This window comes from Haemaphysalis longicornis, unplaced genomic scaffold (genome assembly GCF_048455015.1).
Source record: "Haemaphysalis longicornis isolate Haplotype H1 unplaced genomic scaffold, Haemaphysalis longicornis Haplotype H1 scaffold_1, whole genome shotgun sequence".
Taxonomy (NCBI): domain Eukaryota; kingdom Metazoa; phylum Arthropoda; class Arachnida; order Ixodida; family Ixodidae; genus Haemaphysalis; species Haemaphysalis longicornis.
In genome coordinates this window covers 451,957,692-451,985,301 of record NW_027526203.1, presented here as the reverse complement: position 1 = coordinate 451,985,301, position 27,610 = coordinate 451,957,692, and the positions used below count along the sequence as shown (strand labels likewise).

At 48.5% G+C, this 27,610-nt stretch overlaps 1 protein-coding gene and 1 pseudogene across 1 annotated transcript; both read left to right on the top strand.

The window, feature by feature from the left end:
- Positions 1-759: 759 nt before the first annotated feature.
- Positions 760-6,859, top strand: LOC144173300 (uncharacterized). The gene is made up of 2 exons (XM_077701784.1): positions 760-842; positions 6,415-6,859. The coding sequence occupies exons 1-2, from the start codon at positions 764-766 to the stop codon at positions 6,855-6,857; spliced, it is 522 nt and encodes a 173-aa protein (XP_077557910.1). The 5' UTR covers positions 760-763; the 3' UTR covers positions 6,858-6,859.
- Positions 6,860-23,350: 16,491 nt separating this feature from the next.
- On the top strand, positions 23,351-24,928 carry LOC144156034 (facilitated trehalose transporter Tret1-2 homolog pseudogene; annotated as a pseudogene).
- The last annotated feature ends 2,682 nt before the right edge of the window (positions 24,929-27,610 follow it).

Below are 27,610 nucleotides of genomic sequence, written 5' to 3'. Positions count from 1 at the left end.
GGGAGGTGCAGTTTCCTCTGGCGAAATTGCAGCACTCACGGGTGCTTCAGCACTTTATTTCGAAAATGAAAACACCCTTAAAACATCGTCTTCACACGCGTAAGGGATACTTGTTCGCTGTTTAAAGGGCAAACATATGTGATAACACGGATAGGCGGGCTAGTTGGTTTGACATCTTAACGGTAATTTTTGCGCACTCGATACGGGCACACAGAAAAAGGTGACACGAACACTGCGCTTGTGTTCGTGTCACATTTTTCTGTGTCCCCCTATCGAGTGCGCAAAAGTTACCGTTAAGATAAAAAAAAAACATATGTGGTAGCTTTCCGCGAAGACTCCTGGCCTTTTCGTTCTGCGACACCGTGATCGTGACGGAAAAAGTTAGGTTTTGTCGCAAAGCATGCCCCCCCCTCCCCTTTGTGGGAAGCGCTGCGCTTACGTTGGCTCCTTTGCACATCGCAAAATTACTGCGAGAAAGTCAGACACAGAAAAAGTGAGCCGAAAACTGGCGTACGGGCGATTTCAGCCAGGGCAAAATCAAAATATTCCGCCAAATTGTCAAGCGTCAATAATCCTCCTCCCCCGTTCCTCCAGTGTTACTGTTTTCCCTCTTCCAAGCCAAGATAGGGCAAATGCAAAGCCGAGTACTAGGGCCGAGAACTTTTCTCCCCGTCTGAGCAACGGGCTGCCTATCGCTCTCCATCTCCACAGCCCTACAAGCTAGCAGTGTTGTTTCTCTTCGTTCTGCTGCAGGGGCGCGTTCATGCACCTGCCGTTCCGCAAACGAGTCACATTGAGTCTTCAACAGTGCCCTGAGCTCGCCGCGGCGTACGGCGTGCCCGGTAAGTGCATTCGGCGCTGTATGCGTTCTTCCTTTCACTGCGGTCGCGTGAGCAGATTCGAAAGGTACATCGCTCGACCAATTACATGCCACCACGCGTGAATCATACCACCTTGGCGAACTGCCACATACATTCTAGCATCGATTTTAAATCGATCGAATCATGGATTACAATGCATGCATATAGATTACCGATCAAAGTCAAATACACTAAAGTAAGGTAGACCAAGTTTGACATCGATATGATTTCTAACCATTCAAGGTACATTTAATCAAGCTGATCACGTTAGAATATTCTTTATTTTCTGCTTGAAAATGCTGATTACTGTTTTTAAACCGATTCCCGCAGTTCATTCGCGTATAGTTGCGGTTAATTGCAGTAAGATTTTATTTTTTTTTTATAAACCAACCTTCAAACAAATTATAAGATTACACTTGACGTAGAAATAATTTATAACCACGCACAATAATCACAGGCCGGGTCCGTTAAAAATTAATTTGCAGCCTGCGGTCATTTAGTTTAGCGTTGAATAACTGCGGTTAACAGTGATGCTGCTCTTCTAGCCTTCTTAGCCTCTTCTGCTCTCACGGTGCAGCTGAGGCAAAATGTTTTCTTGAGGTTTCCAATTTAGCCCGCACATGCTCCTCGTTCCTTGAAACAAGGGCTTCGGCTGATGCTGTCTGATTTTTGCAGGCCCTTATCTCCGTGCGAGCAACACGGGAGGAAATGGTTACACATAACGACCATCTCGGAATTTAGCTGTATTCTTCTAGTTATGTTTGGGCTGTTATATAGCCACGACCACCTCGATACATCACTAGAGCGCTATGTACAAACGGCATGATCGTAAACAATGAAGACAGGTGTAGGTAAAAGCTGAACGTGACGAGCCGCGGTAGCTTTAAAGACTGGTTTGTGTTTGCGCAATTGTGAAGTTGTTGCGTTGTTCCGGGTACGCATGAAAATAATACCCTTCAACGAGTTATATTTTGCGTTTTTAAGTTTTTAATGAACGAAAGCGGTACATGAAGGTATCTGGGCGTATCTCACGAGCGCACGCACGCGTTCTACTAAGCAACCATTTCGCTGTCGCGCGCTGACCCGCGACACAGCGATGGACTATTAAGTGTTCTTTCTCACTTGTAGCGCCTTTGAACCAGCAAAAAATATTGAAAGTTATCTTGTGTATGTTCGAGCTCAGTATAATCGGGCGGGGCAATTTAAAACCATGCCAAACATAAAAAAAAAAGATTTCGGATGTTTTTCCCCATGACATCGTTTGCTCTCTGTGCCTATTCCCCGAACGTCGCTATAACGACTCGTTCCGCTGCACCTGCGTGACGTCACACTTGGCCATTTGTCGGTGGAGCTGGTTCCTACATGCTGACCGGTAGCGATAGAGCATCTGTGTCATGCAGGAAAGTAGGGGAACAGGGGCAATTGAATTGCCCATTGCACGTAGGATCCGATGTATTAGGCACTTTATTTCGATATTCCTGTTTTTCTTGGATGAAATCTTTGGTTTGGTGGTAGCAGATATTAAGTTCATGCAGTGTTTCTGTGTGCGCAGTGACGCCGCTCTAACAAAACAGCTTTTGGATGCCTCTCATTACTGGGAGAAGGGCTTGCGTTCGGGCCAGTTGGTATTCTAATTACTGGTTCCGGGCATGTGGTGCCTCCGCCGGTGACGGTGCCGAAGCTACACCCGGGCCTCTTCGTTTTGCGTCTTCTTAAAAGAAAGGAAAGAAACGGCTCCGGGTATTCGCACTTGACAAACCAGACCGCCTAACCGCACCCCACGTTCGCCACTTTTTCGCGTCGTACAAGAAGAAAGCAACTAGCTAAACCGACATAAAGAACACAAAAATATGCTTATTTTGTAAAAAATGCGTGGAATTAACCTATGAGAGCACGTTGCAGAAAAAAAATTGTTGGCGTTTGCGGGAGAAAAATAAAGTGGAGCTCGAACATAGGGCGTGAAACCTCCTGACTCTACCCCTGGGCCATTGAGGCCGTATAGCGAAGCCCGTTCACCAATTGAAGAGAATAGGAGTGTTCGAAGCGAACGAGTGTAGATAGCGCTCGTTGGCGTGCTTCTAGACGGCCGGGTTTGTCACTCACGCCGCCAGCATCTAACATGCGTCCTCGCGCTCAGAACAACTCCTTAACCACTACACCACCCCGGCGGGAGAATCCGAACACTTACATACCACCAATTGGTGACGGTAAGGGTTGTTTTAGTTAAAGGTCATTCCACGCCAAACGTCGACAGCACGCTTGGGCATCTCCGATTACATTATAGAAAATCATGATTGATCCGTTCCATGTTTTTGTAACCAATGTTTGGAAAAAAATTTCCTGTCTCCCAGCAAATTAAGTATCGTGGCTGTGACTAAAACCTAGGCTGCGTGAAAAATCGCAAGAAGAAATACTATACGTAGCTCTGTAAAAAAAATACTTCAGTTGGTAGAAAAGGAACCGTTATTTCTTGCTACAACGCATTTACAATTGCTAGTGACTCTCAGGATGTGCTTTACGGGGAAGCAATGTGGCGTTCCCGGGCCATATTTAAGCAGTTTTGTACAGCTGTTACATTGTTCACACAGAATAATGCTGCTGCAGAGTCTGCTTATGTTGTTCACAGTAAGTACGGTAAAAAAATGTGGGAGTCGGGAAGCGAGTCGTTTCGGGGCGCTAAACACATCAACTTGGAAATATTTGCAATATAGTTCATGTTCAGGCGCTTATCTCAGTGTGTGGCAGTCCATGTAAAATAGACTTGGGCTAATTTGAAATTTATTTCTGAAATTTTAATTGGAGTACCTTTTGTGTTAAGCGAGAAAGTAATTTTTATTTTGAGCTGCCCCCACGAGCACTCAGACGGCGGGCCGTAAGTCCTCTTCACTGCACCTACTGGCCTCCCGCGGCAGCGATAGATTTGGTGGCCGCTCCCGTTTTGGGTCATGACGCCTCACATAAGTGTGGCTGGCTGGTACTGGATTTCAAGGAGGCGTCATCGGCAGCTCATCGGTTGTAGGAGCTCTTAAATCACTTCCGCGACGCTGCGTTTGTGCAGAAAAATGTAGTAGAGCATAGGTCGCCAGGACGGCTTTCGTGCGTTTAGGAAGCTTCAGTTTTGTCCGTGGTCGCCGATGTTGGCGCGCTGCCACTTGGAAAGTCTGGGTGGCAGGGATATACATTTCATGTTCTTTTTCGCCCGCGTAAAACGCCGGTGGGTGCAAGCATCTGTCCGTCGTACTAAGCTCTCTTAAGACGGGCAATTGACTGCCAATCGCTTCACGGTGCTACTGCTGCCAACCCTGTCTAAAGCGCTCTTTCCATTTGACGTCCCAAAGAAGTTTCACTCGGCCAATAAATGGAAGTCATTTTTATGATAGCTCAAATTTACAAAAAATTTCGTGTTGTGATAATGCACCGACGAAAAACTAGTGAATTTTTCTGGACAGCAGAAAATACGTGTTTCAGAACTTTAACGCCTTATCTGGAAAAGTAGCCACGGCCGCAGTCACGTGGTCAAGACAATCCGAAATTACGCCATGATATACTGCATAGCGGTCCCAGGGAGTATCTTACACGAGAAAGCTATCTCTGCGAATCCTAAAAGAATATTAATCTCATCATCTTTGAGGCTACTTTTCAGGTCTCTCAGATACGTAGCTTGCTGTTTACTTACGATGTGGTGCAATTTGAGCTCCTCTACTGCGTCTATGACCTTTTGCGAAAATTCCGAACTTAAAATTACTTATTCTTGTCTGCAGCCAACACCTGCGGTCGAGCGAGTAAGCCTGTTCCCTCCCTGCCGCACTGCACCCTGCCCTATCCTCACTAATTGACAGGTGGCGTCGAATTTCGCGATCTTTCTCGCCTTCGGTTTTACTGACTCACTTCATCCACGGCACAGTGGTAGACCGGGGACGATGCATGTGTTCTCACTTGTACCAAGCGGACAACATCGTTAGAAGCAAACGAAACATGCAGTCTCTCGAACTGCGCGGCCGCCGCACGTCTTGCCTGCTGCGGGAGACTTGTCCCTACAGTGAAGCCAACTTACGGCCCGCCTTCTGTGGCCGTGTGGGCCGCTCAATATACAAAATGCTTTCTGGCCTAAAAATAAGTATTCCGAATAAACTTTCACAAAGAAATTCCCTTTCCACACCCTTTCAAATGAGGCCAAGCCTGTATTTTTACATCGATCGTCACACATTGCGATAAGCTCCTGAACGTGAGCAATATTGGAAATATTTCAAGGATAACGTGTTTAGCGCTCCGAAAATACCCGCTTCCCGACTCCCATATTTTTTGTCCGGACTTACCCGTCAGCAACTCTGCAGCAGCATCGTTCTCTGAAAACGATGTAACAGCGGTAAAAGTGAAGGAAGCTCACACTAACGCGTAAGACTTCGTTAGCGAAGCCGTACGCAACCTTGACGACCATCACGACGGTTTAAGTCCACGATTGCAGCCGATTCACTTCTTCGCTGCCGCAACGACCTTTACTTCATCTTTGTTGCTATCAGTGTGAGCTTCTTTTATTTTTTTTGGGAGTGATAAATCATTAGACATCACCTTGGCGGGGTGTACGCTATGATGTGTCTTTCTAGTTCCCAACAAGTGTTGCCACGATTACGGTGTAATTTTATTTATTTATTTATTTATTTATTTATTTATTTATTTATTTATTTATTTATTTATTTATTTATTTATTTATTTATTTATTTATTTATTTATTTATTTATTTATTTATTTATGTATTTATTTATTTATTTATTTATTTGTTTACAATACTGCTAGCCCTTGCGGGCTGTAGCAGGGGTGGGAAGTGAGCAGGTGAACAATACACAATGTTAAGCAAAAAAAAAGTCCAGCCGTCGTTGAAAGTCCTGTGAGGATCCACATCCTGTAAACACCTCGGGAGGAAGCGCATTCCAATCAACAATAGATCGCACCAGAAACGAAATCTTAAATACATCCACCCGCGCTACATATGCCTGAACAGCAAATGAGTTATTGGTACGAGCCGACACTCGTCCTGGGGGGCGCAGGTATATTCCGGGATCCAGTTTGTAGTTTTTATGATACAGGTCATAAATAAATTTTAAACGAGCTTTTTCCTACGTGTAGTAAGCAAAAGTGATACAGACTGTGTTCTCCTGTAATTTGAATAAATAAACCTCGCTGCCAACCTTTGGACTCGTTCAATAATAATCAATCTATCGATTATTATTTAATTAAATAAATAATAATTATTTTTTGATTGATTGATTGATTGATTGATTGATTGATTGATTGATTGATTGATTGATTGATTCATTCATTCTCATTCATTCATTTTTTATTTCTTCAAACATGGGTTTACAGAGGACTGAAGAGATCATCTTGATTGGTTGATTGATTGATTGATTAATTGATTGATTGATTGATTGATTGATTGATTGGTTGATTGATTGATTGATTGATTGATTGATTGATTGATTGATTGATTGATTGATTGATTGATTGATTGATTGATTGATTGATTGTGCACTCGTTGCTCTGTTTCTGTCGGCGGCAGCCGTGCAGGTTACGGTGCAGGCGGCCGACGGGGCAGCGTCGTCCTCCTGCTCCCCCGGCGGCGGCGTCGTCGTCATCCCCGATGGCTTGGCATGCAGGCTATGCGGCAAGCGGTTCGCAAGCATCAACCAGCACCGGTGGCACGAGCAGCGGCACTGGTACAAGGAGCAAGGGCGCTACCAGTGCCCCGCGTGCGGCAAATGCTTCGGGCAAAAGTCGGCGCTGGACACACATGCGCGCATCCATACGGGCGAGCGGCCCTACCGGTGCGAGTACTGCGGAACGACCTTCCGCGACTCCTCCTCGTACTACAAGCACCGCCGAGTGCACACCGGTGACCGGCCCTACGTCTGCCCCGTCTGCTTCAAGGCCTTCAGCCAGTCGGGGAACCTCCGCCGCCATGTGCGACTGCTTCACTTCAGATCTGCCGTGAAGAGCCAATAAACCACCACCCCAGTGCCGCCTCCTTGTTAACCGCGCCTGCGTGCGTTGCCCGCTCATTTGACACACCTTGCAAGCGGAGACAGTAAGCTCTGGCTGGCGCCATGCCATGCCTCTTTCATTGCGGTGTGCTGCCACCTAGCGTGCCTAGCGGAAGTTGAAGCCGTAGGGTTTGCCGGCGTTTCCTCCGGCTGCGTTCTCGTTGTATGCACGGCAATCCCACATTACGGCGAGGAGCAGCCGAAGTTTTTCTTCTGTGTTGGTGTTTTAACGCCTTAAGACGACAGCCCCTGGTCATCACATAATACCAGGCGGCTTCTTATCACTGAATGAGGGCTGGCAGAGAAATCTCGGACAGATCCGTGTGCCGTCCGAGTGGCAGCTCGAGCAGTACTTGGAGTCGTCTGGCATGAAGTGCGATCGCCAGTTCAACAAGGCCGGCAGTTCGCAAAATGCCTTTAAGCGCTGGACACATGTACGATTGGTACACGCGATTCGCATGCGACTGATCGTTACGACTGTCGCCTCTAGTCGTACGCGTGAATTTGAGACGGCCCGATGCGCGCATGAGATGCGTCGTCGGCGTCGCTCCGCCCACAGTTTTTGCACCATGGTCAACTACGACGATCGCTGAGCTGAATTTGTAGATTCTGCGCGTTTGTTCGCAAGAAATGGATAAAGCAAGCAATCGTGAAGCGTTTTCTGCCTTCGGAAACAGTCCGCGCACACGCCGGCCGCGCCTGCCAGCTCGGCACACTCAGCGGCTCGAACCGGCGCAGACCACGGTAGCAACCGCGCTTGTCGCTGCTCTTCTGAATCAATCTGATCGCTAAAAAGTTCCACATGCGAGAAAGTAGGTGTTAGTGTGGTGAAAAATTGTGCTAGGGATTGTTGTCAGGGCTTATTTTAAAAGCGGCGATCAGATATATCTGCCGCGATGCAAGCCTACGCTGACCGCTTGCCGCGGCGCGCGGTGCGCCGAGCAGCCGAGAGATGGCGATACCTGCGCGGAAGCATCGAAACAGGCTACGCAGATGTCTTGGTCACCGATCGCTCAACGGCAGTTGTAACTTAAATAGAGTTCCACATGCGAGAAAGGGTATGATAGTGTAGTGAAAAGTTGTGTTGCGGATTGTCATTCGCAGTTGCACAGATAGCAGCGATCAAATATCCGCCAGGACGCTAAGCCTACAGTTCCCATCACCCGAGCCGACGCGAGCGACGCAAGCCGCCGTAGCCGATCGCGCGCGGCCGACGGGAAGCGATAGAAGCCGGCACCGTTCCCTTTTCGGCACTCCGAGTTACAGCGGAACGCAGCACAAGTTGTGGGCATTGTTCCGCGCACAACGAGCGCACACAAAAAATCAAACGATGTAAATACAACCACGACCCCTTCCCCCTTGTGCGGGAGCTGTGGGGAATGTCGTCTGCTGCCCCTACTGGACTGCTTAGGGACTTGGCCGCTAGGGGATTGCGCATGCGCAGTGGGGTTGTGAAAGAGGCGAATTAACTCCAGAGGATGCTGCTGGTCCTAATGGTCTAAAGACATGCAATTCATGCCACCTTTACAGACACTATCCAGCAAGAAAGCTGAAGGCCAGCGCAGCCGCTCGCGGACCCAGGGGGAATGCGCTAGGAAAGGGGGGGGGGGGATTAATTGGTCATTGAGGCGTCTTTCAATGAAACACTGCTGCCGCTGCCGCTGCCTGCCGCAACGCCCTCTCAGGGGTCCACCCATATATTTGAAAGCTCGTGCAGGACTCGCTTCAGGTATTCAGAGCTTGCAGTAAAGTCTGAAACAAAAATGGAACAACGTACGCTGCTTTTAATGGCTATGCATATTTACGTTGTCGGGCGAATTGTTAATGCGTGTAAAACTACAGCTCTCGTTTTACAGAATTCGCTTCCCGGTGTTACGATCAACCAACCATCTGTTAGTGAGAGCGTACGCATTGCCTCATTTTAAGTACGAAGGTTAGTGACGATATTATACTTGCGTTCACTTTTTCCACCTGAGTCGTCGTCGACACCTCTCACTGGTCACAAGTGGCCAAAATCCCGACGATTAAAAGTGTATTCTCTTCCTCTCACCCCGTCAGAATGGGAGGCCTGACATCGGTCGTTATATGATGACCTATGTACCTCGCTTAATTAAGTCGATTTACCCACGACAATCCTGACCTGAAGCTGCTCCACACCCTCCACTCTCTGGCATCTCTCAACTCTCTCCCCATTATTTTTAAGTCGTACCTCAACATAATCAACCTGCAGTGTCAACACAATAAAGCACATCATCTGTGCATCAATTGTGTTGTGCTGTTGTTCAATAAGCTAGCAAAAAAAAAAAAACGCCTGTTACCAAGGGCTACAAGTAATGTTAGCGAAGACAAACGCAAAAATGAAAAATGTGCAAGAGCAGTGTTTGGGTAAGCACTGCCGCTCGACGACTGGTAGATAACTCGTATAGCCAAATTGCGAATTTTTTGGCGGCCTTCTGGCTTACGCGTCAGCCAACCTGAAGGTTACGCCCATCAAGTTTTATAGAATTACGGGGAACATTAAACGGACGCAGTGGGCGCACAGGTCGGCAGGGATTTGCTTTTGATGATGCGGCGAAGCGCTGTCTGCTGTACAACATCGACCCTGCCCAGATCCGAGCGAATGGGAAATTGCAGCGAATTGTGGGAACTCGTTTGCATCGAACGCGACTCAGCGTTACACACACAACTTCCTTTCTTTTTTAGAATTAGCTATGTGATCACTGAGAGCCTGAGGGAGATATATAACACGCGTTCTTACATCGTCCCCCGTACTACTGCCAAAGACATGAGGTCTACAACAAGCTGCCAGTAGCTAACAATCGACTGGCGTGTTCAGCAATAGGACCATGGCCTGTCGCTTGATTCAAAACGTGGTTGTCCGTGCCTTAAATGAGTTTTTGAAATCTACAGGCATTGCTTCAAATTTTTCATCTACAGTGCAAGTTTGCCGCTCATTTTAACTGACATGGCCTTTTAAGCACTCTTGCAGTGGGAAGCAACAAATCCCGAACACGTGCCATGAACCCGTAAAAATCAACTTGAACTTTGCAACTTTTTTTTATCGTGAACTAGCGGCTTTTCAAAGCGGAGCTTTAGATGGCTTGGAAAAAGAGTAATCTGGCGGTCCCGTGAAAGCAGAAAACTCCGCTGTCGCAACCCCACGCGCATGCGCGAAAAAAAACCAGGTTGCAGAGGAGTTACAAGGAGGGTGGATTGGCTGGGTTTATAGACGGCGCAGCTACACATCATCCACCGACACTGGTAAGCGGGAACGGCGTATCGGATACAGCGAAAAAGACTCGCTCTCGCAGCAGAGCAAGCGCGCAGCCAGCTTCAGATGCCGACGTCAAGGGATAACACAAGAAGGTGCTATCACACGCTTGGACGACCATGCCCATCTGGCTCACACTTGGGATTCACGATTTCGTGAGTCCGGCCAGTGTGAGGTTACCTTAACCAGCATCCGATGTAGAATAACGCAACTGAACTTTTATTTGCGTAACACTGGTCTCCCCCCCTCCGGCCTATGCGTTGCTTGCGGCGAAAGAGAAACAATTTTTTAGATGCGACTGCATCTCATTCACTCGCCTTGTCCCTCCATACGGCGTTGTCCGCACCTCCCCCTACACTATAAAAAAATAATAGTTAGCGGCGCCCGGTTTCGATCCCACGACCCTGTGGGCGGAACGCGAGGTACATGGTGCTCTTCCCACTGCACCACAAAACCGAGACAGAATCAAATGCTACGAACGCGCCTTATATCCTTGACTCATTCAAACTACGTCAAGATGCTACTGATACAACGCATGATGGGGCAATGATTAACACTTGGTATAAAAGAAAATAAGCTCCCACTTACAGCAACAATGATGGAGTAAAGGTCGTTACGACAGCGAAGCCCCAAGCATACCACTTAGAGAGATTGACCAAGATTGGTCAATAAAACATAATAATAATCATAAATCATAATAATCATACGCGTTCCCGACACGTTTCACGCGATTTCAGAATCAATCCAACGGAAACACCAAGTAAACCCCACGATGCGTCGCATCTACACGGGGTTCCCCTCGCGGGGAGGTGGTGAATTTTCTTGTAGTGCCGCGGTTTTTCTTTTTTGTTAGGAAACGTTATCTAGCAGCACCAATTCGACGGCTTGGCCTTCCTCTGCCGATGCCTGCCCTCCTTTCGTTCAGGGCCATATCCCTGGGGTTGTGTCACAGAGCGGTGGTTGCGGCCATTCACGCGTATATTTTAGAGAGCAGATGACTGTCCTGTTAACCCGTTCAAAAATTGGTTTTTCGCCTATTTTGCCCACAATGACCTCAATCGCTAATTCTTCTGCAATTCTACTATATAATTCTGTAGCCGTTTCCCCAATTCAATTCTACGTGCTGACTTCATAGTGACATGAGGTGGGCGTGTTATCCCCCTAAAGCAACCCGGTTTCTTGGCCAATCCCCCGCGTGGGTATGTTAGCATCGAGAAGTTAGCTTCGTGTAAACGTGGAGATAGACATCCCGCCAGTAATGATAGAAGAAGTAAGGAAGGCTTTGAAAGAAATGAAAGGGGGCAAAGCCCCTGGTAAATATCAGATATCAGCAGACATCTTGAAGGATGGCGGGCAAATTGTACTAGTAAAACTGGCAAACCTGTACACGCAATGCCTAATGACCGCGAGTGTACCGGAATCTTGAAAGAACGCGAACATCATCCTAATTAATAAGAAAGGTGACATGAAGGACTTGAAAAATTACAGGCCGATCAGCTTACTATCAGTCGTCTACAAGGTACTTACCAAGATAATCGCTAACAGAATTTCTGCCAGCTTAGATTTCAGTCAACCTAAAGAACAAGCAGTGTTTCGTAAAGGATATTCAACAATGGGCCATATTCACACGGCCAATCAGGTAATAGAGAAGTGCGCAGAGTATACTGAACCCCCATATATAGCCTTCATAGATTATGAGAAAGCATTTGACTCGGTCGAAACCTCAACAGTCATTGAGGCATTACGGAACCAGGCTGTAGACGAGAATTATGCAGGAATAGGAGAGGATATTTACAATGGGTCCACAGCTACCATCATCCTCCATAAGGAGAGCAGTAAAATACCTATAAGGAAGGGCGTCAGGCAAGGAGACACAATCTCTCCAGTGTTATTCACAGCATGTTTACAAGAAGTATTCAGAACGTTGGATTGGGAACAGGTGGGAGTAAGGGTTAATGGTGAATACATCAGTAACCTCAGATTTGCTGATGGCGCTGCCTCGCTAAGTAACTCGGGGCACGAATTGCAAAGCATGCTTTCCGCACTAGACGAACAAAGTAGAACCGTGGGCCTGAAAATTAATATGCAGAAAACCAAAGTAATGGTCAATAACCTCGGGGCAGCACAGCGATTTGAGATAGGTGGCGAGACAGTGTAAGTGGTAAGCGAATATATCTACTTAGGCCAAGTTGTGACTTCAGATCCCAACCATGAGGCAGAGATAATTAGAAGGATAAGAATGGGGTAGAGTGCATTCGGCAGGCATTCTCAGATAATGAACGGCAGCCTACCATTGTCCCTGAAGAAGAAAGTGTATGACAGCTGCATATTACCGGTACTCACCTACGGGGTAGAAACTTGGAGGCTCACTAACAGGGTTCAACTTAAATTGAGAACGACTCAGAGGGCAATGGAGCGGAAGATGATAGGTGTAACATTAAGGGACAAGAAGAGAGCGGAGTGGGTCAGTGAACAAACGCGTGTTAAGGACATACTAGTAGAAATTAAGAAGAAATGGACGTGGGCAGGGCATGTAATGCGAAGGCAAGATAACCGTTGGTCATTGAGGGTAACAGAGTGGATCCCTAGAGAAGGCAAGCGTTGCAAGGGGCGGCAGAAAGTTAGATGGGCAGATGAGATCAAGAAGTTTGCGAAGATAAATTGGTCGCACTTAGCACAGGACCGGGATAATTGGAGATAAATAGGAGAGGCCCTTTGCCCTGCAGTGGGCGTAGATAGGCTGGTGGTGATTATGAAACGTGGTTAGCTTTCTTTTAAGAGCATAGCTGTTTAAGCTTCTTGTTCCGCCGTACAGCGTTACCAGAAAAAATACCAAGAAAAAAGACCGAGTGCTCTTGAGCGTGCGCCTCGTGAGGAGCGCTCGGCATCGTCCAGATCGACCTTCGAGAACACTCTTCCCAGCGATCGTGGCGTGATTTCTCGCGTGCTCTTCTCCTTGCCAGTTCACGTGTGTTCGCTTCTGAAGTGGGGAGGACAGACGCCGGGTTCGCGCTATAGACGCCAAGCTCGCGATGCCGGTTGCCGCGGGTTCTAGCGCGTGCTAATGCGATCCACTTTGGGAGAGATGTGAAAGCTTGCGGACTTTTTAAACTATTTGGGCCTGCCAGTCATGGAGAAGTTTCAGCAGCAAGTTCGGAAATACATGTGAGGTGCAGCAACCCGGCCTCCGACGAAGGGAGAAAGGCCGTCAACTGTGCTGCTTCTCCAGCCTTGCACCACTAGTGCAAGCTACGCCAGTTTTTTTTTTGTTATTTCATTGAGCCTATGTTTTTAGTGCCGGCCTCTATTACGTGTATCAGCCCATATTATGTCACTGTAGTTCTAACTCAGAAAGTTTTTCAATTTCTTGCGCTTTTTTTAAAGAAACGTCCTTCATGGCTGGAATGGAGATGAGAGAATTACCAAAAGCTAGTTTTTTTTCAGATTGAATAGATTTGTATTTTTTCTTCATGAACCTCCATTTCTAAAAGGTAAAATGGCAACAATAATAATAATAGAAAACTGTGGTTGATTACTCTGTCATAGGAATCGGTAAAGCACGAAAGTGAAATGTGCAGCGAAATCTGCAGCTGAGCATGATTTGCGGGTCGGTGGCTGTCTTGTGGGTGTGCTTGGCGGGCGACGTCTTCCTGACGGGTCACTTCGGCAAAGGGGTACTGGCGTCATTTCTGTGACGGATATGACGTCAACGAAATCTTGGTGTATCCCGGCATAAAACACTTTCGTGCTAAAATATAAAACCCGAAAACGAACAACCCGAAGTATAACGTACTCTTTAGTACTAAAGGTTGCTTCCACGCAAGAAGACCCTGTGTGCAGGGGTGCACCCTTCACAGGCCGCTTGCTTCGTTGTACTGGCGTCACTTCCGTGACGGATATGACGTAAGTGAAATCTTCGTGAATCGCGGAATAAAACACTTTCGTGCTAAAAAAAAACAAGACGAACCCATTTCTACCGCTGACTCCCTACAGCCTAGTCTCGTAATGTTCAGAAACATTCTCCTCCGACTCCACGAACGCGAAACCAAGCTAAAATTGCTGGACAAAGAGACTGAGACGTACATAACCACCAAATGTCTTGACAAAGAATTCGCGATACGCTTCAAATGGGAAGGCGTTATAATCGACGCCCGACCGAGATGACAATTTACTTTATAACACGCAAACGGAACACAAGCTCGCACTACTCATGTATTTATTATCCGGCATCCACGATTCTTCAGTCGTAACAAAACCTAAGGAGGAACGACAACTCGAGCACCCCATCATTCAATTCTGATGTCACCCTACGTGATCATGGACCCCATTAATGAAGCCATTTTTAGCGAAGCCTCACTATACGATTTCCAAAGGGTGAAGCGCGAAGGCACGCGTCAGCACACAGGAGACGTCTCACAACACTGAAAGCAGTGCACTTTCCGCAAACTTTGGCTTTAAGCAGCTTCTCAAGGACATAATCATGTGCGGCTTCCTGGCACATCGTAATTCTTTCATCAGTAATTACTGTACAGTTATTTAGCGTAATTTAAATAATTTTGGCACTGGTAATACTGAGGGCGACAGCTTGCATTGCGCGGAGTTTCAAGTTTTGCGCGTAAATCTACTACGTTCCAGAGCCAAGAAAACTATCCCATTGAAATGTATGGGTGGTAACTTTTTACACTGACTAACGCAAAAACTCTTTAGAGTTCTGGAAAGTATCTTTACAGCATTCCTGTCGAAGTCGACTTCCTGCTCCATGCGAAATATCGCTTTCCTGCAGTGGTTCCACAGGTTCTTGAGAATTCGGAATTTTAAGCGAGAAAGCCGGGGATGACGACATGTTCCAGCCTGTCTGTGCCAAAGAAGCCAAGCACATACACAGAGACAGAGAGAGAGGGGGGAGAGGGGCCAAACTTTATTTCACATACTCAAGAGAACCTTGAACAACTTATCTAAACACCGTCATCCTCTTCAAAATATATGCGGAACAATGGGGTGTTCTGCCAGGCGCTTGGCCCGTTTAATAGTACAACCAAGGAACCGCATAGATGCTCATGAGTTGTGTGAAGGCTGCAAAATTTAGGAGACCACCGGAGCCCTTAATTAGGCGCACCAAATTGACGAACCCTCGGAAGTGAGAAAATTCGTATGTTCAGCAAATACACAAGATCAAGAACAGACAGTGAAGGAAACAGGTGTGTTCTACAACACTATGTATGCCGTGATAAATGGCTTCAAGCGATACCGCAGAAAATCATTGACCCTCATCTCAAACCTATAAAAGTGTACTTTCATCAAACAAGCTTATCTCAGCTGTAGCTAGAGGAACACATTCGTCTACAGGAAGCGTCATCAACGCTACAAACTCCACAGTGGAATTTTAAGCTGTTCCCGTTTGAATCTGCATGAACGTACTAAATGATGCCGCACGTGAAATTTAGTACGATTGATTGATTGTAGGGATTAACGCTCCGACGCAATGGAGGCGATGAGGAGCGTCGTAGTGGAGGGCTCCGGAATAATTTTGACCACCTATGGATCTTCAACGTGCGCCGAAATCTCGTACACACGGGCGTTCTTGCTTTTCGCCTCCATCCGAAAAGTGGCCGTCACGGCCGGGAATCGAACCCACGACCTCATGCTCAGCAGCAGGAAGCCTTAGCCACTGAGCCACCGCGGCGGGTTAAATTTACTACGGCATAGAACTCCAGTGATCTGCCGACTTGTTTGAAGACCCTCACTTTGTATACGGGCGCAGAGGATGTTGAGAAAGAACGTGAAGTCCCCCCCCTCCCCCCAATCCTGCGCGCCTTAACATTATTATCACTTTGTAAATACAGTGCACGGTTCCCTCTGGACGTCCTGGCCCTTTGCCTTTCGGTTTTCCGTAGCATATTTACCCTGTTGTAGACATTCTGTCAGCGATTACCTTGGTAAGTACCTTGTAGACGACTGACAGTAAGCTGATCGGACTGTAATTTTTCAGGTCCTTCATGTCACCTGTCTTATGGATTATGATGATGTTTGCGTTCTTCCAAGATTCCGGTACACTTGCGGTAATTAGGCATTGCGTGTACAGGTTTGCCAGTTTTTCAAGTACAATTTCTCCGCCATCCTTCAAGAGGTCTGCTGTTATCTGATCCTCACCAGGTGCTTTGCCCCCTTCATTTCTTTCAAAGCCTTCCTTACTTCTTCGGTCGTTACTGGTGGGGGATGTCTATCTCCTCTGAACTACTTTCTCGTTCGGCGTTATCCTGGATGTCCCGGCTACTGTACAGATCCCTATAGAACTCCTCGGCCACTGTGACTATGTTATCCCTATTTGTGATGACATTGCCTTGTTTATCTTTAAGTGCATACATCTAATTTTTCCCCACGCCAAGACGCCTCTTCACTGCTTTCAGGCTACCTCCGTTTTTTACAGCATATTCGATCCTCCCCATATTATACTTCCGTATGTCCGCTTGTCTTACGCTTATTGATTAACTTCGAAAGCTCCGCTAGTTCTATTCTGTCAGCTAGGGTGGAGATTGTGATGGTTTGCCGTTTCCTAATTAAATCTTTCGTCTCCTGGGAAAGCTTACCAGTATCCTGTCTAGCCATCGTGCCCCCGACTTCTACTGCACACTCCGTGATAATGCGTGTAAGGTTGTCGCTGGCTTCCTGTGTCGTAAGCTCGGCTTCCTCGGTAAGAGCTGAATATCGGTTTTGCAGCGCGATCCTGAATTCTTCTACTTTGCACCGTTGTTAGCTCATTAATCGTTTTTTTTCGTACTAGCTTGTTACGGTCCCTCCTCAAATCTAGCTTAATTCGAGATCTTACCATACACATTACCCTTCCGAGCACTTCCACATCCTTCACGACGCCAAGGTTATCGCTTAATATGAAGTCTATTTCATTTTATGGTCCCCATTCGGGCTCCTCCACGTCCACTTCCGGCTCTCCCATTTGCAGAAGAAGGTATTCATTATGCTTAGGTTATTCCGTTCTGCAAACTCCACTAGTAGTTCTTCCCTGCTATTTCTACACCCCAGACCATAGTTCAAAACAGTCTTGTCTACAGCCTGATTCTCGCCTACTTTAGCATTGAAATCTCCCATAACTGCGGTATACGGTGTTTTTACTTTAGCCGTTGCCGATTCCACATCTTCATAGAAGCGTTCCACTACCTGGTCGTCATGGCTGGATGTGGGGGCATAGCCCTGTACCACCTTGAACTTGTACCTCTTATTGAGCCTAATTACAAGACCTGCTGCCCTTTCGTTAATGCTATAGGATTCTTCTATGTTGCCAGCTATGCTTTTATTGACTAGAAATCCCACTCCCAGTTCTCTTCTGTCCTCTAGACAACGGTAAGATAGAACGTGTCCATTTTTCAGCACCGTAAAGGCTTCACCTGTTCTCCTAACCTCAGTAAACCCTATGGCATCCCATTTGATGCCCTTTAATTCCTCGAACAACACCTCTAGACTCGCTTCACTAGATAAGGTTCTCGTGTTAAACGTTGCAAGGTTCAGATTCCAATGGCGGCCTGTCCGGGTCCAGGGATTCTTAGCACCCTCTGCTGCGTCACAGATCTGACCGCTGCCGTGGTCAGTTGCTTCGCAGCCACTGGACACTGAGGGCCGTGGGTTAATAGTCAACCTAAAGAACAAGCAGGGTTCCGTAAAGGCTATTCAACAATGGACCATGTTCACACGATCAATCAGGTGATAGAGAAGTGCGCTGAGTATTCTGAACCTCTATATATAGCCTTCATAGATTATGAAAAAGCATTCGACTCGGTCGAAACCCTAGCAGTCATTCAGGCATTACAGAATCAGGGGGTAGATGAGCATTATGTAAGAATACTAGAGAATATCTACAATGGGTCCACAGCTACCATCATCCCCCATAATGAGAGCAGTATTTTACCTATAAGGAAGGGCGTCAGACAAGGAGACACACTCTCTCCAGTGTTATTCACAGCATGTTTACAAGAAGTATTCAGAACGTTGGATTGTGAACAGGTGGGAGTAAGGGTTAATGGAGAATACCTCAGTAACCTCAGATTTGCTGATGACGTTGCCAAGCTAAGTAACTCGGGGCACGAATTGCAAAGCATGCTTTCCGCACTAGACGAACAAAGTAGAACCGTGGGCCTGAAAATTAATATGCAGAAAACCGAAGTAATGGTCAATAACCTCGGGACAGCTTAGCGGTTTGAGATAGGTTGCGAGGCAGTGGAAGTGATAAGCGAATATATCTACTTAGCCCAAGTTGTGACCCCGGATCCCAACCATGAGGCAGACATAATTAGAAGGGTAAGAATGGAGTGGAGTGCATACGGCAGACATTCTCAGATAATGGATGGCAGCCTACCATTGTCCCTGAAGAAGAAAGTGTATGACAGCTGCATCTTACCGGTACTCACCTACGGGGTAGAAACTTGGAGGCTCACTAAGAGAATTCAACTTAAATTGAGAACGACTCAGAGGGCAATGGAGTGGAAGATTATAGGTGTAACATTAAGGGACAAGAAGAGAGCGGAGTGGGTCAGGGAACAAACGCGTGTTAAGGACATACTAGTAGAAATTAAGAAGAAATGGACGTGGGCAGGGCATGTAATGCGAAGGCAAGATGACCGTTGGTCATTGAGTGTAACAGAGTGAATCCCTAGAGAAGGCAAGCGTTGCAGGGGGCGGCAGAAAGTTAGATGGGCCGATGAGATCAAGAAGTTTGCGGGGATAAATTGGTCACAGTTGGCACAGAACCGAGGTAATTGGAGAATAATGGGAGAGGCCTTTGCCCTGCCGTGGGGGTAGATAGGCTGGTGGTGATGATGATGATGATTTACCCTGTACCGAAATATCGACACACGGGCGTTTTCATCGGAAGCCGGGATCGAACCAGCGTCCTGGCATTCCTTTGGATCCGATGCCATTGTTGAGCGAAATCGTAGAGGGTAAGTGAAGCTCGTCGGGTAGGGAAACGAAAAGCAAAAAGGGCTGCGTACCGCTACGGCCGGGCACTCGAAGCTGCACTGCGCGAGGACTGATGCTCGGTCAACATCTCCGCCCCAACAAGATGTGGTCTTCATGCTCCGAGGTGTCATGACCATGGTGTTTACGCCCTGGCGGCTTACATTTCACTTCTAAATAGTCATGTAAGGTCAAGGATGGACTATGGATGCATACACCTGTTTTTTGCCAAAACAGCACTGAAAATGTTGGACCCAGTGTACAAGTTGGTGCTTCGCTTGGCCACAGGTACATATCGAACGAGCCCCGTTCCATTTTTTCATGAGTAGCAGCGCACCTACGCAGCTCTGATGTATGCGGCAAATATACTTCTATGAAGGAACACCCTTTGAACGCCATTATGAAAAATAACACTAGTATTCAACTCTTTGAAAATCGACCATCCATAGCACTTTCCTTTCCTTCGACAGTGTCACGCCTCGTAAAGGACGTCCAAGTTCCTCTTACTGATGCTTACTGTACCTCCGTTCATGAGTTGGTTGCTCCGTGGGACATTTGCCCAATTCATTGTGACATGTATTTCAGAGAAATACAAACAAAAAATTACCAAACTTCAGTATTACTCAGCACTTTCTGTCCCTCAGGGACAAATACTCCAACAAAAAATGTACCAAACAGCGTTATTACAGAGTACTTCCTGTCCCTCAGGGTCAAATACAAAGCAGCTGAATTCTACATTGACGCCTCGAAGGCTTCTGCAACCGTGTCATGCTCTGTAACCGTGTCATGTGCTCCCTGTTCACTTTGTCCAAAACAATGAATACGAAAACTAGTATTTTAACTGCAGAGACATACGGTATCCTGCTTGCTTTGAACTACATTCTCCAAAACAAAATTAAGAGCTCAGTTATATACACAGACTCTCCGAGTGTTGTTTCAAAGCGTTCATCTCTAAAGGCTAGTGGACATCCAACTTTTAATGCAGTTCTAAGAGCTCTTTACTCGGCTTATAGCCTCAAGCTTGCTGCCACAGTGGGCTGGGTTCCAGGCCACTGTGGAATTGTGGGAAATGAATCCGCGGACCAAAGTGCTGCAGCTGCCGCCCTTCGTGACAGCATAAACGTTCAGCTGGTTCCATATCAAGATCTGAAACCTTATGTGAGGAGGAAGCTTCTAGACCACTGGCAACAACTGCGGGAGAAAGCAGTAGATAATAAATTACATGTTATTAAACCTAAAATAGAAAATCCTTCTGCCGAGAAGCATGCGATATTCATAGAGGTTGCCTTATGCCGACTTAGACTTGGCCACACACGCATCACGCACTCATACCTGTTAACTTACACAAACAAGCCACATTGTCATCGATGGGGGGAGGGGGGGGGGGCAGCTGTCTGTCCTTTACACGCTTATTGAATGTGATATGTGTAACATCTAAAGCAAACGTCACTTTAATGGAGCTTACACATAACATTTCCTTGGACCCTTCATTAATTTTAACAGACCATCCCATGTTCTCTTACAAAAAAATTTTAGTCACCGTGCAGATGTTGTAAAAGGGTTGAGAGTTGGGCGAGTTGGTAATGATGCATCTCGAAAAAACAAACTGCGCGCAAATTAACGGGGACAAGAACACATCAAGACGGCACAAGCGCAGTGCCGTCTTCATGTGTTCTTGTCCCCGTTAATCTGCGCGCAGTTTGTTTTTTCGAGATGCAGATGTTGACTTTTTAAAATACATATTATACAACCCACAACCTCACCTGTGTTCCTGACTTGTTGCAAAACAGTGGTGGAACCTGAGCCTTTACACCTTAGGGGCCTATACTCATTATGTTTTAATTAGGGCCCTATGCACCAACTCCCTTAGTAAAGTTTTTAAAACTAGTCCCTTTATTACAAATCATTTTCATCTCCTTCCACCTGTCATGGCGCTCTTTGCCTTCGTTGGCCTTGCGCCATTAGCCCAGAAATCATCATCATCATAAGATAGAACCAGAGGCGATTACGTTATGCGTCAACTTCCCTGGCCAGAAAGAAACGAAAAAACAAGTGGACTGTGAAAGATTGATTTGCTGTTTCCAGGTATCCAGCTATATTTAAAACTTGGCTAGATTGTTATAGTGGGGAGCATGGGTAAACGCAAACCACATATCCCGCGATGTCCAATGCATCTTTTAAGTGCGAATGCACTTCTTAAGCGAGCCTGAATCGTCCGCCGCCGTCGTCCGCATAGCAACAGCTGCGGGTGCGCGCGCTCCTCGTCTTCCCTAGCAACGGGGGGAGATGGGCGCGCGCTACTCTCCTCCTCCTCTCTCCGCTCAGTGACTGCGGGTGTTGGGCGCCTCCTCTCCACTTCGGGCGGGAGAGCTCTCGCTCGCGTAGCGGGCGCTCCGCATTCCGACGCGTGAGGGCGCTCGTGTAGCGGCCGCGTGGCGCGGGAGGGTATTAGTCGGGCGCGCGCCGTCGTCGAGAGCGGTCGCTGGTCCTGCATCTCGATAACGATGATGGCGGACCGGGCAACGGTACCAGCAATAACGAGTGAACTATCTTTCTTTGTAGTTGTGTGCGTGTGTGTAATCTCTCGACTACTCATTAAGATCACAATATCCACCGTAATCGCGCAATCAACAACCGTGCATTCGCACTTACACGCTCTCCCCCTCGGGGAAGTGCGAGGGAATTTTTTTTACTGTAATTTGTACTGCCAGAACCGAGGCTAGCTTGCTGGTTCATGAAAGAGTTTCCTACTCCTTCGTATGCAGAGGCGACGATTCCTTAGCTCCCGACACGTCGTGGACGCTCGAGTCACAGCCAGAGAGTTAAATAGAAGGTCCCGATTATCCCGAGGGGTTCAAGCGGCGCTGGATAGATCCACCAGCATAGTAGAAATTACATTCCAATAAGTATACGTAGGAAAGGGGAACACTGCCTCCCCGGTAGCCTGTAGTTGGTATGACATTGAGTCGGTATTCCGAATGTCGTAGGCTTGGGTCCCACCCGGGGAGCATATCTTCTCCACTGTTTTTCAAACACTTCAATATATCTGCTTCAACACGAAAAAATCCTGGGCCACCACCACTTACGTGAAACCTGGGGAGGGGCGAAGCATGCAGTGTATAAGCGTATTCAAAGATTACAAGTCTTCCTCTCGCACCACGGCGCGCGCTGATTGGGCGCCGGAAAAGTGCCGGTGGGAGGAGCAATCGCGCGCCTGCGGAGGCGGTGGCGCCCTCTCTTCCGTTGAACAGGATTTAAGCAATTAAATGGGGCAACTGGCCGTACGTTGTCTTTGGGTCGCACGCCGCAGCAAGAAGTATACTTTACAGGAGAAAACCAGGCATTTGAAAGCAATTTCGAGACAGAATTTAACAAATTTTAGTGATTAATTCAATTAATTCCTAATTGTTACTGCATTTTAAATTAGTTTAAATCATGTTAGTTCATTCTGAACCGTTTTTATCCATTACACACTTGTTTTTTACCATCGCTTGACAACTTGATTTCCCGTGACGACATGACAGAATACGCCGACAGCCCGATCCCCTAAGGTGTTTCGCCCCTAAAAATGTTGAACCCCTTCCCCTGTGCCTTCCGTAACAATCCTGACCGCTGGCGCACCTTTCTGTGTTAGTTCAATGAGCTGCTGATTCCAAATTTTCATGTGCACGCTCGTGGGTGTGTGCGTTTCATCCGACATATTCACAGTGTTTTCGTACCTATTCATCGCTACAATAATTTGCCCTGAAACTTTTTTGTGAACTTCCCGATTACTTACCTGTAGTTTTTCAACCACCGTATTAGCTTTTTAATTCCTGTTCGGCTATGCGGTTTTCACAATGGCCAGACGCTTTGTACAGTAAACAACATTCCTTGCCTGTTTCCTGGTTGGGTATACGTGCCATCTCCGTTGCACCATCCTCATCACCGTTACCGTCGTCGCCGTCAGCCGAGGCATCATGCTACCGCTACTGTCATCTAGGTGTATTGAGGAAGAAGTGTGACCGTTGTGGGGGCGTCTGTGTACGCCGAACCGCGTGCACTTTTTCTTTGATTTCCCGCGTCAGTGCGGGTCACTGAAGAAAATACGAGGAGCACATGACATCGGCCGCCTTCCTTCGTCCAGTTATCTACAGAGCATAGACGCGAGGGCACGAACGTCGCCAAGCTCCGGGCTAGCCAGCGCCTCCTCGCGGACACGCCCAGGCGGCCTTCTCGGTTGTTCCCGATGCTGAGAGGCGTTCCCCCCTTCTACTACGTGGCCGGCTCCTCTTCGCTCGCCTCGGTGGCCATGGGCACCGTCCTCGGCTACTCGTCGCCCGCGCTGGTGAGCATGGCTGCCAGCGGCATCCGCATGACGCCGTCGCAGCAGACCTGGTTCGGCTCGGTGCTGGCCATGGGCGCCCTGGTGGGCAGCCTGGTGGCGGGCTACCTGATCGAGCGCTTCGGACGCGTGCGGCCCATCCAGCTGTCGTCGCTGGGTTTCATCGCGGGCTGCCTGTGCATGTGCGGGGCCAGCTTGGCCTGGCTCTTCGTGGGCCGAGCTCTGAGCGGCTTCTGCTGCGGCCTCGTGTCGCTCTCCGTGCCCGTGTTCGTGGCCGAGATCAGCCCGCCCCGGGTGCGGGGCCTGCTCGGCTCGGGCATCCAGTTCGCCATCACCCTCGGCGTGCTTCTCGTCTTCGTGGGCGGCAAGTGGCTCGACTGGCTCCCGCTCGCGCTACTGTGCACCGTCTGCCCGGCCCTCATGGCGATCGCCATGTCGTTCGCCGTCGAGTCGCCCCGCTGGCTGCTCGCCTGCGGCCGCCGCGAGCAGGCGCTTGACGCGTTGCGCTACCTCAACGGGCCCAAGTTCAGCGCCGAGGCCGAATGCCTCGCCATAGAGGCCACCATAGTGAGTCACTCGGTGGGCTTGGGTGACCTCCTGCACCGCAGCTTCTCTGTGCCGCTGGTGTACACGCTGCTGCTGATGTTCTTCCAGCAGTTCTGCGGCATCAACGTGATCACCTTCTACTCGGCGAGCATCTTCGAGACAGCCGACTCCGGAATCTCGGCCGCCGACTGCACCATCATCCTGGGCGTGGTGCAAGTGCTCGCCTCTCTGGCAGCGTCGCTGCTCATGGACCGCGCCGGCCGACGCTGCCTCATGATCGTATCGTCGCTGGCCGTGTCGCTCAGCCTGCTCGTGCTCGGCCTGTTCTACTACTTCAAGGACGACGGCCTGTTCCGGCAGCGCTACCGTTACGTGCCGCTGGCCTCTCTCACTGTCTACATCGCCGCCTTCTGCCTCGGCATCGGCCCCGTGCCATGGATCGTCATGGGCGAGATACTGTCGCCCAGGGCTCGAGGGCTCTCCACGGGCATCAGCACCGCTTTCTGCTTTTTCTGCGAGTTCCTCATCACCAAGGAGTTCCAGGATCTCGTACACGTCTTCAATTTTTCGGGCCTCTTTTGGATATTCGCGTTGGTCACCCTTGTGCAGATCTTCTTCGTGTACCTGTGCATTCCGGAGACCAAAGGCAAGTCTCTGGAAGACATCTCCCAGATATTTGAAAATGGATCGACATCGATATCCAGCACCACCGCTCTGCATCCCTCGGGTTCGCTACGGGGCATCACCAGACTGGAAGCGAGTCTTTCCACGCTGTCGAATTCAGATAAGGATGAACTGCTCGGTACTCCCAAGAAGTGTTCAGACACCGTTAAAGAGCTCATCGGAAATGAAATGCCCAGTTGCAAGCGAGTACACCCCGAGGGCGATGGCAACGAGTAACAGCCTTCTCCATGTTGCAATATATGCTTTCCACGCTAGCGTTGCAGATGCGCCGAACACAACAAAAATTCATGCATAAATAAACAGGCACTGCTGTGGTGCCGTAAAGGGTGATCGCTTGTGTCATACGCTCTTGCTTTTAACGTAATGGCCTCCCCAACGCGTAGTGCTTTAGTACCCCATTTTCCTTCCTCTGTCTAGCGGATACACGTCCATAAACGTAGCAACAAAACAATCCTCAGGCGTAGAGGACGTACTTCTCCCGTCTTCGGTTTGCGAAAGCAAGCGAAGAATTCCCACTGGTCTTTTCTTAATACGTGCTGCCGAACCTGGAACATGGATTTGTTGTCCAATATACAAAGCAATGAAAGAAAACTTTTGGAGGACACCAAAGAGCGCTTATGTGTGAGGATGTGAAAGCGTAGGTATGCTGCCTGGTGTTCGCGAGAGTCGCTGGTGATTTGACGATGCACATTTCGTCCAGATTGCAGAGGTATAATGAAGATTGATTATTGTTTAGGCGGCGCGTTCATCAAATTTCTGCCGGAGGTCATTGCCGGCCTAACTTCAGCCAGACCAGAGCATACGCGCGTCCCTCCCTTCTGCACCGCCAGCAGTTCGGCTGGCGGCGCATACCGCATCGCCATTTCCCCTGCGCCCGCCGCGTGTTTGACAAACCTGGCCACATAGATGCATCCCCACTGGTGCTATCTACGGGTCGCTTGAAACACTTCTGTTCTCTTGAGAAACTGTTATACGACTGCGCTGTTCGGTTTCAGTGGCGTGTTTTCACGTTAACGGCACTCCTCATTACTGTTGACGTCTTGACGTGACAGGATTGACGTGACACGTTCATAGCCAAGGAATATTTTCTTGCCGCCGACATCGTTCTTCACTTCATGAGCCACTTAATCTTCCACCCACCTTTCTATGCTGAACAGCGTGCTTATGCAGGCCGTCTTGTAACCTAAAGTGTGCGTTGCCTCTGCTGACCATCCATTCGAGGAGCTCCAATGCGCAAAGGGACATGTGAAAGCGCATTTGGTGGCGCATCAGCTTTCAGAACACCATGACTGCTGTTCGCAAAACTGTACCTTGCCGTCACTAACACACCTGCATGTTTGACTTCTAAACGCGCTTGTCTATATCACGTGCCTCCTCTTTAAGCGTTTCATCTGCCTCATACCGCCACGGGGCTTTTTCTGCTCCCCTCGGTGACTGGTCAAGGAGATTATGATGATGGAAACTTTTACTGCGCACAGCGGATGGTCTTATGGCCGCTCAACAGTGAGAGTACTCATTATTCAAGGAACCCTTGCGCACTAGCTTCCAGACGCACCCTGGCGATCACGGGTCTTCACGGGTCGGGCTGGTCAGCAAGCTTTCCCACTGCTCTGGGTTTGGAGTGAGGAGGGGATATGCCTTCCCGCACCATATGGTATAAAGTGCGGGGTGTGACAGAAACGGTAGTCTTGAGGGTATTGGGTGGAATAGAGTGTATCTTCTTGCTTGGTTCAGGAGTGGGGGCCCGTAGAAGCGGCGTGCTAGGCGGCAGTGTAGCCATCTGCACATCGCCATGGTCTGCGTTTGTGTACCGGGGAGCTTTCGTCTGGAGGTGAGCGATGGTCGTTGGAGAGGCCCGGAGTGAGAGGGCACGGGCGGTGGCGTGAGCCGCTTGATTCTCCGGCAGGGTCTCGTGACCTGGTGTGCATTTCAAGTCCCTACGAGTTAGGTCTTCAAATCCTGTAAGCATAGTTGTAAGAGGCGAGTTCTCTCGTCGGATGCTGCCTATAGTTGGTAGTGACGGCATGCCGACGGCGAGTCGGAGACAATGTTGGCGTAGGATTGTCCACCTTTCCGCGAATTGAATGTCCTGCACGTTTCCCAAAGCGTCTTTCGCACTACCGCGGCTTCGAGTGATTCCGAGGAGATATGGTTTAGTCCCATACACGATGCTGTTTGTGCACTGAAGTGAAAGCCTCCTCACAGGCCGACGAATTTGATGGTGTCTCCTCGCACGTACGCTATCCAAACGATCCGATCACCAAGCGATACCGAGTGGCACATTCTTTCACGGGTTTAATATATGTGCTACACGGGAACTTTAAATTGACAGCTGACTCGCTTGCACGTGCGCCATAGATTGACAATTTTAAATTTCGATAGACGATGCGTTCAAATGCCTTCTTTATAAACGGCCGCGTAGCACAGGTATAAGACACACTAAAGTACAGTCGGCAAAACGCTTGTCTGTAACACGCGAGCGGCGTGCTCCGGAGTGCGAGGGAGACATCTAGTGATAACGCCTGGTTTGAGACCGGTTGAATGTAAGCATGCGCGAACCGCATCAGCGCGATGGCTGTTTCCCTTGTCGCCTTGGCTTGCGTATTTTCTTTCGCCGTGAGAAGCGCTGCCTGCCCTGCCGGGCCGGGAAACAATAGTGGAGATGGGGGACTTTTAGTACAACGTTGGCTTCGTTTAATCACGTGCAACGCTTAATTTTCGAGGCGCCCTACGCAATTTAGATAGGCGTTTTTTTTTCGGTATGCGAGAAAACGAAGAACAATCCCCGAAAACGCATCGCTCCCGGTGTTCCAGAGTGACTAGATATCGGTCCGTGATCGCTTGCTCAATGCATTAAGTATTGTGGCGTTAACCCGTCAACAGTGACGTGCAAAGCGGAGCGTAGAAACCGGAATGTAGAGCGGAT